The 9,632-nt window shown below is 62.0% G+C and overlaps 1 protein-coding gene across 1 annotated transcript; it reads left to right on the top strand.

The window, feature by feature from the left end:
• Positions 1 to 7,746: 7,746 nt before the first annotated feature.
• On the top strand, positions 7,747 to 9,005 carry EMIHUDRAFT_228319 (hypothetical protein; the record flags this gene model as incomplete). Its single annotated transcript, XM_005787150.1, has 2 exons — positions 7,747 to 8,439; positions 8,511 to 9,005. The coding sequence occupies 2 exons, from the start codon at positions 7,747 to 7,749 to the stop codon at positions 9,003 to 9,005; spliced, it is 1,188 nt and encodes a 395-aa protein (XP_005787207.1).
• Positions 9,006 to 9,632: the final 627 nt, after the last annotated feature.

The following is a 9,632-nucleotide window of genomic DNA, read 5'->3' as shown; positions in this document are numbered from 1 at the left end:
TACAGCTCTACAGCGCTCTACACTCTACATCCTCTACACCCTCCCTCAGGCCCCCCCCCAGCACTCCAAGGTGCCAAGAGAACAAACAAGGGCACAACAACACAACAGGCGGACAGGAAGTAACATGTGAGACTTGAGCAGGCTTGCTCCGCCTCTAGCAATCTCACCGCTAGCCGCAAGGCATGGGCGAGACCGTGTGTGGGGTCATGTGAGGTGTAGGAGGGCATTAGGGCATACCAGGTTTAGACCCAGTTTATCGTAAACAGGACTAATCTGGTTCGTGTTTAGCAGTGGTCTAAACTGGTCTAAACTGGTTCGCTTCATACCCTCCTACACCTCACATGACCCCACACACGGTCTCGCCCATGCCTTGCGGCTAGCGGTGAGATTGCTAGAGGCGGAGCAAGCCTGCTCAAGTCTCACATGTTACTTCCTGTCCGCCTGTTGTGTTGTTGTGCCCTTGTTTGTTCTCTTGGCACCTTGGAGTGCTGGGGGGGGGCCTGAGGGAGGGTGTAGAGGATGTAGAGTGTAGAGCGCTGTAGAGCTGTAGAGCTGTAGAGCGCTGTAGAGCTGTAGAGCTCTACATCCGCCGCGTGACGATGCGCCTCCGTTGTAGAGCGATGTAGAGCGCGATTTTGCTGTAGAGTTTGTTGTAGAGGCTCTACAGCAAAACCGCGGGAAGGCAGTGACTCAAAGAGGTCGAGCCGCGCTAATGGGGTGTCTCCGAGCTTACTGGAGCTCTGATGGACAGCCCTGACTATCCCTGACACACAGAGAGTCACTCTGACGGCACACAACACCCTATAACTGCGTCATGACCAGCCTGCCATGCGTCGCCGGTGCCGCATTCGTCGCTGTGCTTCTTTAGCAGGCGGTGGACTGTCGGCTGCGAGGACGGTCGCATTTGCGCGAGGCGAGGCGATCATTGTTGAGCGTTGCATGAGCCATGACGCGCCAGCGCGTGCGGGAGCTCCTGGCTGAGCGTTGAGTCCAGGCGAGTTGCGCTGGCCACTATCGCTACGCCGAGCCGAGCTGACGCGCCGAGGCGCCGGCCAGTCGCAGCCGTGAGGCATGCCATAGCAGCAGAGGCACCTGCCACCCATTGGGCGGGCAGACAGAAGGCCAGGGCAGCACTGGCAAGTGCAACGCGCCTCATGTCGGAGAGCGACCGTGCCTCGTTCGCCGCTTATGATGTAAGGTAAGGTAAGGTAAGGTAAACTTCTCCACACACACGAGGTGGTGGGGCAAGGGGGGGCAACCCTCGCGTCTCCACGTCTAACGACAGGAGCCCCACGGCATTCAAAGTGCAAGGCCCGGTGCGCGTGGGTGAGCGGTGTGTGTGTGTGTGTGTGTGTGTGTGTGTGTGTGTGTGGGGTGTGTGTGTGTGTGTGTGTGTGTGTGTGTGTGTGTGTGTGTGTGTGTGTGTGTGTGTGTGTGTGTGTGTGTGTGTGTGTGTGTGTGTGTGTGTGTGTGTGTGTGTGTCACGTCACTGCATCCTCTGCCGGTTCCTCCCGTCGCCTCTTCTTTGTTCGAATGTTTTTCAATCCATCCTTCACGAAGCCCTCCCATGTAGCTAGCGTTCTTTGCGAATGTCTCGAAATGGCCAGCAGGCGCTGTCTGCTCGCGACCTGTGCGGGCCGCTCGTCCTCCTCGCCCTTCTTTCGTCCTCCCGTCCCTCCCCTCCACCATGGCCTCCTCGGCACTTCTTTCTCCATCCGCCTCGCCCTGCCTTTTCGTATCGTGCCGTTCGCCCTGCCTTATGATGTAGAGTTTGTTGTAGAGATTTCACGTTGTAGAGCGCCTCTACATCGCTCTACAACGGAGGCGCATCGTCACGCGCCGGATGTAGAGCTCTACAGCTCTACAGCGCTCTACATCTCTACAGCTCTACAGCGCTCTACACTCTACATCCTCTACACCCTCCCTCAGGGGGGGGGCGACAGGAAGAATGTGGACCTGAGTTATGTGTACTCGGGTACGCCAACTCAGGGTGTGTGGCAGCCAGCTGGCTGTGTGTCTTGTGAGCTTGTTTGTGTCTGTGTGTCGCTCGTGCGTGTCGTCATCATCTGTCCACAGCGTCCACCCATACCGCGTTGGTGTCCAGTCCGAGCCTGGCTGTTCTTCACCTTCCTACATACATACAGCCTCTCTCACAGCACACTGGCACGACAAGGGCGCGGACTGGCGCGGACTGGCGAAGAAAAGAATTTTACCAGAAAACTCGCACGACACTGGGCACGGGACTTGCGCGCACTGGCACTAACACAGGTACACCACGGGAGCTGCCTAAGCGACTCCCGCGAGGACGGCGAGGCACTTAGCTCCGAAGAAAAGAATTTTACACAATACAATCCCTAAATTACAACCCCTCTCGCAAAGAAAAGAAAGAAACACAAATCGACCCGGGCAAGGCTGCGGCGGGCGCTTTGGCGGGGCCAAGTTGGGACGCCGCTCGCCCGGCGTATCGCGCGTTGCGGGGGGGACCCGGCAGCATGCTTCCGCTCGCGCCGCTCGCCTACTCGCACACCCTCGCGGGCTGTGGCCCGCGCAACGTATACGTCGACCTCGGTGCGTCGTGGTGCAACACGCTCCAGCTGCACACGCAACTCGAGGAAGCTGCGGCTCGGAGTGGACCGTGGATGGTGTACGCCTTCGAGGCAGCACCGCTCATCGCGCCGTATGTCGAGAGCTGCACGGTAGAGCTTACTGCTGGCCGCCCGATCCCTCCGGCTCCAGTGCCGCCCACCGGCTCGTCGGTGCTAGATGCTTGCACTAGACTCGTCTGGCGGCGGCGGCGGAGACGCCTCGGAGGAGGCGGCGGCGGTAGCGGTGGCAGCGTCGGCGCTCGGCATCGACTCCGCCGGTGCGGCCGGCGGAGCCGCGGCGACGGTGGATGCTCGCAGAGTAGCGTGAGGCCCCCAACGTGGGCGAGCGCCTCTTGGATGTCGCGGTACTTCTTGTGGCGCGCCCTCGAGCCCCCGATGGCGCCGTGCGCTGCACAGAGGTCCCACGTGGAAAAGACGCCCCAACCAGACCCTGGAACGTAGAGCGCATAGTACCAAGGTTTGGGCGCGGCGGAGACGCTGTGTAAGATGAACAGGGAAGCGAAAATGCCGTTTTTGGTGTAAACCGCCATGAGGCCGGCGAGTAGGAGATCTCCCGGGAGCTTTGCCAGCACCAGTCCGAGCGGGTCGGAGAGGTCCCAGAGGCCGCCCGCCGACGAGGCGTCGCGCGAGAAGAGGCTGACGATGGTCTCGTTTGCAGGCGTGCCGCCAACGAAGATGTCGATGTCAGAGTTGTTGGGGACGGGCGACGCCAGAACGGCGCCTCCTCGTCCTGGTGCTCGACCGCCTTCGGTACCTGTCGACCAGGGTCCCGGCAGGAGCGAGTCGTCGGACGGGTAGAAGATGCGCTCGGAGTCAATGGACTTGTACAATTTGTGGCTCCGAGAGGGCCGCACCTCGCACAACCCAACCAGGCCCCCGCCCAGCGGGGTAGTTTCCTGGCTACTGGTCGGGCTGTGGTTGGTGCGGTTGGCTCCGGCTCTGCCAGTCGTCGAGGGCAATGGGCAAGACGGTTGTGCCGCCCCAGCCCCCTCATCCGAGGGGACCCCACCGGCGTTGTGGACACTGTGAGGGACAGGCTGCCTTGTGTTTGTTTGTTTGTGGAGGGTACCTTACACCGAGGTCGTGTGTGTGGCAGCAGCTTGGTGATGGCCATTAGCTGTAGATAGGCTGTTGTTAATCGCATGGATACCCAGACATCTACTGCCCATATGTTTATGTATGTAAAAGAGGGGACGGCTCGATTGGACGGAGGGTGGACGCGTCCAAGAGGGGGGTAATTCTGGATTTTGCATCTCGGCTGCATCCAATGGCGTGGGTGGGCGCCTCCGGATCACGGTCACGTCGGCGAGGACAGCGACGGCGTCGTTGGTGGACCGCCGAGACGCAGGAGGCGCGGCGGAGCGGCTGCGCTTGGACGCGCCGGCGAGGCTGGCCGGGCACGCTGTCGTTGAGACAGGCACGCACGTCGAGATCCTCGGCGAGCAGGGTGGTGGTCGGCCACCATCACGTGGCGGGAGGAGGGTTCGGGCGGCCGGCTCGTGTGGATGCGGTCGAGTACGACGGCTATCCGGACGCCGAGCCTCTCCTCTCCTTAGAGGAAGAGACGTGGAGGCAGGTGACGCTCGGCACCGGCAGCGCGGCCCCTAATACCAGCGGTGAGGCGAGCGACGGCGAGAAGAGCGACGGCGGGGCTGGGGACGCGCTGCCGTCCAGCGCGACCGACGTCGGCGGCGCGGTCGCTACCGGCGGCGAGGGGAGCGGCGTCGAGAGGGGCGGCGGCAGTAGCCTTTACCGTACGGGGCGCGTGTGGAGAGGGTGAGTTGACCAGAGGGGTTAGGCGCCGGGCCCTCCTGCTCGGCTCCAGCGAGTAGACAAGTGTTACCATCAACAGAGGAGAAGGATCCGACCTCACAGGGCCAATGTGGCCAAGCGCTGGTAGCGTGAATAGTAGCCCGAGGCTCGAGCCCCGCCCGCAACTACTGCGTACTGGGCTGGGTTTTTAGGCATTGTGGGGTTGGCACTCCCATCGACCCTCATGACCTCCTGCGGTCTCTGAGATGGACACCAGTGGGTGTGGGACCACAGCCAGGATACACTCGAAGGCTGGGTAAGCAGTAGAGGTCGATACTCGACGCGTCCCACATGGTCTGTGTCGCTGTCGGCACGCTGTCGACAGGACGTCGAGGGACACCGGTGGCAGTGCCACCCAGGAGTGGTCGGGCGGTCTCCCGTCATGAGAGAGCCACCTTGTGATCCGTATGATGATTCCTGACAACCGCCTCAGTCAACTTTTGTCACAGTTCCCGCTATGAGAGGAGCTGCGGGTCAGTTCGACAGCTGGAGCTGTGTCGCCGGCGTGCGGCGGCCTGCCTCCGGAGGTGCCTCTGAGGTGGACATTTTTTGGTCACCGTGAGAGAACGCGTTCGAATTTTCACTCCGGACCTTAAACTCTGCACGCGCACCGGCTAGGGCTACAATAGTGCCAGTGAGGCGGAGGCGCGAGTCGGAAGGCCGCGACCGTCAAGTGTTCCCTTCGTTTTCCTCCTTCGCTGTGAACCCAGCCACGTATACCAACTTTCGTCGAATTTGGCCTTTCGCCGGGCCACCGCAACTTTCGAAAGTCTGGGGCAGGGCAACTAACGTGCGCACAGGGACATCGGCGCCACCTACATCCCGGCGCGGCGCGCGCACGCTCGGGCGCGCGAGGCAAACACGTCCTACGGCTGCACTACAGGCTGCTGGCGCGGCTCGGCGGGGCGCCGCCGCACGAGGCGCGCCACCGCTATGCGGCGGCGGAGGAGCTCCCACCGCCGCTGGAGCGGCCCCGCGTCGCACGGCACCGCTCCCATGCTGCTCAGAACGAGGCGGCGGCTCACGGTGCGGTGCTCCGGAGCCGGGTAGAGCGGCACCGCCACCGTGTCGAAGAGCTTGTACGGCGGCTGCAGCAGCACCTGCGGCGTCTGCTGGAAAAAGTTGCGGAACGGAACGCCGCCGAAGCTAGGGTCCTGCTCGTGGACCATGGCGATCGCGATGCGCCGGTCCATCGCCGCTTGCACGAGGCGCGCGACGGCGCCGCCGGCGTCCAGGAAGGTCTTATCGTTCAGGTAGAGCAGAAATACTACGTGCCCGGAGAGCGGGGCCGCGTTGACTCCCTCGAGCGCCTCCTCCGCATCGCGGATCGCGACCGCCTCGGCGCTGGCGGTAGAACCGCGCCCCTCCCTCGCCGCCGTCCTGAGGTCACTTGCAATGCCGACGGCGCCCTCGTTGTCGCGGCACACGAGGATGGTGACGGGGCCGCTGAAGGCACAGGGCCCCGGCTGGCGAGGGACCATCACTCCTCCAGCGAGCTCGGCCGGGCGGCTCGCGTAGTAAGGAGAGTGCAGCAACATGCGCAGCGCGACAGCCTTGAGCGACTCGAGCTGAAAAGCGTTCACCCGCACCCACACAATCGGCATCGTCGCCTCAAACACGCGCGCGAGCATCTCGCCTGGCCCGCTGTAGGAGGGGTAGGCCGGCGGGGCGGTCTCGACGCAGTGCTCGCGGCACTCTGCCTTCAGCGCCTCGATCGAGGCGCCGCCCTTGTCGACGTCAGCCTCCTGGATCGGGATGAAGGGCCGGTTCGAGCCTAGCGCAGCGTACAGCTCGCGGCGACAGTTGAAGCTCTTGAAGTATCCCGCGCTGAGGAAGACGAGGAAGGTCGTCGCGTCTCTGACCGACTCCTCGAGCCTGCCCACGTCCTCGAGATTGTCGACGTCGAGCCAGATCCGGACGCCGGGGAGAAGAAGCTGGAGCTGCCGCACGACGGTGTGGGTCTGGTCCTGGCCGGTCCCCCAGCAGTGCGAGATGAAGCCGTGGAAGTGGCACTCGGGGGACAGCTCGAGGACCGGATGGCGGCCGGAGGAGGAGAGGCGGATGGTGGGCATGCGGACGGCGCTGATAGTCTTGAAGAGGACGACGAGCAGCGACGCGGCCAGCATTGCGGCGGTGAGCGCGATCACAAACTCACTCGCTCCGCGCGCACTCTCGAAGCCGACGAGGGCCTTTACTACGTAGTAAGAGATCTACTCCTCGTATTGACTTTGGGCGTGTGATGCTGATCGTGATGTCTGCGTGTCAAAGACAGCCATGTCTGGAGACCGAGAGACCTTGGGAGCGTAGGCGAGATTGGGGTGGTTATATAGAGAGTGTTGGAGAGCGTGGAGAGCGTGGAGAGCGTGGAGAGGGTGGAGGGCTTGAAGAAGGGGTGGAGAGGGTGGAGAGGGTGGAGAGGGCATGGAGACCCCGGAGACCCCGGCTCATCTTATTTTGGCCCTCAGTTCCTCAACGATAACGCTGAAATCAAGTGAATCCTAGTAAATCTGAGTGACCAAGGCATAGGGTCAGGGCCGGCCTTTGCATCGTAGCTGCGCCGCGAGCTTTTAGTTAGCATCTGCCTTGCAGTCATGCTGCATAGGTTTATGGTCCTTCATTCTCTATCTAGGTCTCAGCATGCGTTAGGGTTACACCCACCAAAAGAGTCTAGGGGAAGGGTTAGGTTTATGGTCTAAAATTCCGAGAGTTGGAGAGGGTGCCGGCCACCACGGTCACCACCACCCAGAGGGAGAGCGCTGCAAGCCGCGCCGGGCACTCTCCCCCCGCCTCGGCGGCCAACGTGTGACGCTCGAACCCGCTGAACAGGGTCGTTTGCCGATTCGGCTGTCAGTGATTTTGGGCCCAAACCAGCTGATTTCCACGGAGTTTCCTCGCACCTCGGGAAACTAGAGAGGAAACGAGAGGGTGCTGTAGAGAAACACGGAAAGGAAACGAGACGGGGTGAGCGAGGAAACATGTGTGCAGCCTAATGTATATACGGCGCTGCCTCCGCACCGCTACGCGATGACACAAGAGAGAGAGAGAGAGATTTTTAGCAATACCAAGTTGTTCACAAGAGAGAGAAAAAAATGACACAAGCTTTGAAGAGTGACTTCTCGAAGTCACTCGGTCCTACGGGGAGACATCTTGTGAATAAACCTCTGGCGATTTCGGGCCCGAGGTCTGCGTTAATGTGAATAAAAAGGATATCCACCTCGAGAACCTCGAGAAACCTGTTCACACGCCGTAAAAAAATCACGTGCAGAAGGCGGTTGCTTGAAAACACTGTGTACTCGCGCCGACACCCTTCGCCCAGCGCCCCAGGGCCATGCCCGGGGCCATGGCCGAGACCAAATCGCACACGGGCGTTGCCGTAGAGGTCAAGCCGCTCGACTATTTTGAGAAGATCACCAAGACGCCCGACTCGGCCTTGCGCGCCGAGTGGCCGGTCGGCCCGTGGCCGGCGCCCTGGTTCAGGGGCCTGCATTCGTGGTCGATGTGGTTCGCCACCGAGCCGGGTGTGTCGCCAATGATGGCCATGTATGCGCCGTGGGTCTCGGTGGTCATGGGCCTGCTCGAGGTCTTCATCATGTGCTGTTTGACCACCGAGATCACCATGCCGGTCTGCACGTCATACAAGGGCCACGGCGACTGCCAGATCGGCATGTTCTGCGAGGTGGCTGACCGGGCGTCGCACACCGTCGGCGGCCTTTGCCTCGACTGCAAATACTCGCGAGAAGGGGAGCACATGAACGGCGATCCGCTGAGCGCAGCCCTGGCCGCCTCGGCTGCGATACAGTGCGCCAACGACGACCCCGACTCGTGCGATGCGCTCAACGACCGGCGCGTCACCATCGCGGCCTTTATCGTCGGGCTCGTGTATCTCTTCATCTTTCCCCAGTCAATCCTTAAACAAATGGATCAGACGGCCAACGAGGAGCTCATGTTCAACTACCGGGTGAAGAAGAACGAGGCCGCGCTCGGCTGGCGCGCCTCGTACGGCAAGCTCGCGTATATATTTGTGACGTGCATCCGCAACTGCGTGCTCCCGCCCGTTCTCGCCATGACGACGGCCGCGTTCCTTGCGGGAAGTTCGACACCGTTGCGTTCCTCACCTTCGCCTCCATCCTCAAGATCGATCAGTTCTTTCTCTACCTCTTCGTGCACGGCCGCTCGTTCGACGACGCCGCGTTCAAGGCCGACCTCGCCGAAGCGCGCAAGCAGGCCCCGTTCAACGGGCTCTCCCTCGCGTTTCTGGGCCGGCGCTTCTTCGGGCTTGGCGCGATCATCTACATCTGCATCTACACCTTCGACACCCACAACGTCACCGAGGCCATCATGGGCACCACCGAGTGCAACAAGGTGCTAGACGGCATGATGTACGGCGCCCTCGTGCTCGTCGCGCTGCACGGCGGCACGGCGGTGTTCGCCAAGCCTCTGCTCGAGGATTCCGCGCTGCCCAAGACGGCCGGCACGTTCGCATTCCTGTCCGTCAAGGCGGTGATTGGCGTCGTCATGGGCGGCGGCATCTTCCTGGCGATGGTCCAGCTCGCGATGGCCCTCTCGAAAGAGGTCATGTACGTGTGATCTCAACAGGTCAGCGCGAGTGATCTGCCGACGCTGCTCGAGGCCCATGCGTGTGCCATCGGCCGGTCCCGATGGTCGGAGGAACGCACAGGTCTCGGCGGACGAGGGCGGCGAAATGAAGGAGCGTCATTCGAGCGCTTCTCTTGTTGTAAAATTCTCCCCAACTTAGTAGGCTGTAGAGCTCCGAGGCGTGGGACCCAGCGCACGATGCCATTGTGCGTGTGCGTGTGTGTACGGGGTGTGCTGTGGACCCTGAGTTGACCAGGGGTTGTGCGCCGGGCCCTCCTGCGCATCGGCGGGTGCCACCGAAGGCGGGTGGGCAGCGCCGGGCGGGGCGGCGGAGCTTCTCGAGGCGCGCACGTGCCCCGCGGGTCGTGCGCCGAGGCAGACACTCCGCCCGCGCTGACGACCATGACAGCATTGGGCTTCCTATCCTTGCTCAGAGTGTTCTTCCTCTGGCAGGGGCGGGCCGCGGCCGCCCATGCTGTCCATCAGGCCCAAATTGTCATGGGTGGACGTCATCTGCTGGCTAAGCGACCGGTTGTCCAGTGTCGATACGGGGTTGCCAGAGATAACCCACACACGCTTCGCCTCGAGATAGACACGCTAGCTACGCGATTCGTCGGG

This window comes from Emiliania huxleyi (genome assembly GCF_000372725.1).
Source record: "Emiliania huxleyi CCMP1516 chromosome Unknown EMIHUscaffold_145, whole genome shotgun sequence".
In the NCBI taxonomy this organism is placed as follows: Eukaryota; Haptophyta; order Isochrysidales; family Noelaerhabdaceae; genus Emiliania; species Emiliania huxleyi.
Note: the sequence above shows the minus strand (reverse complement) of the source record. Positions and strands in the feature narration are given on the sequence as shown.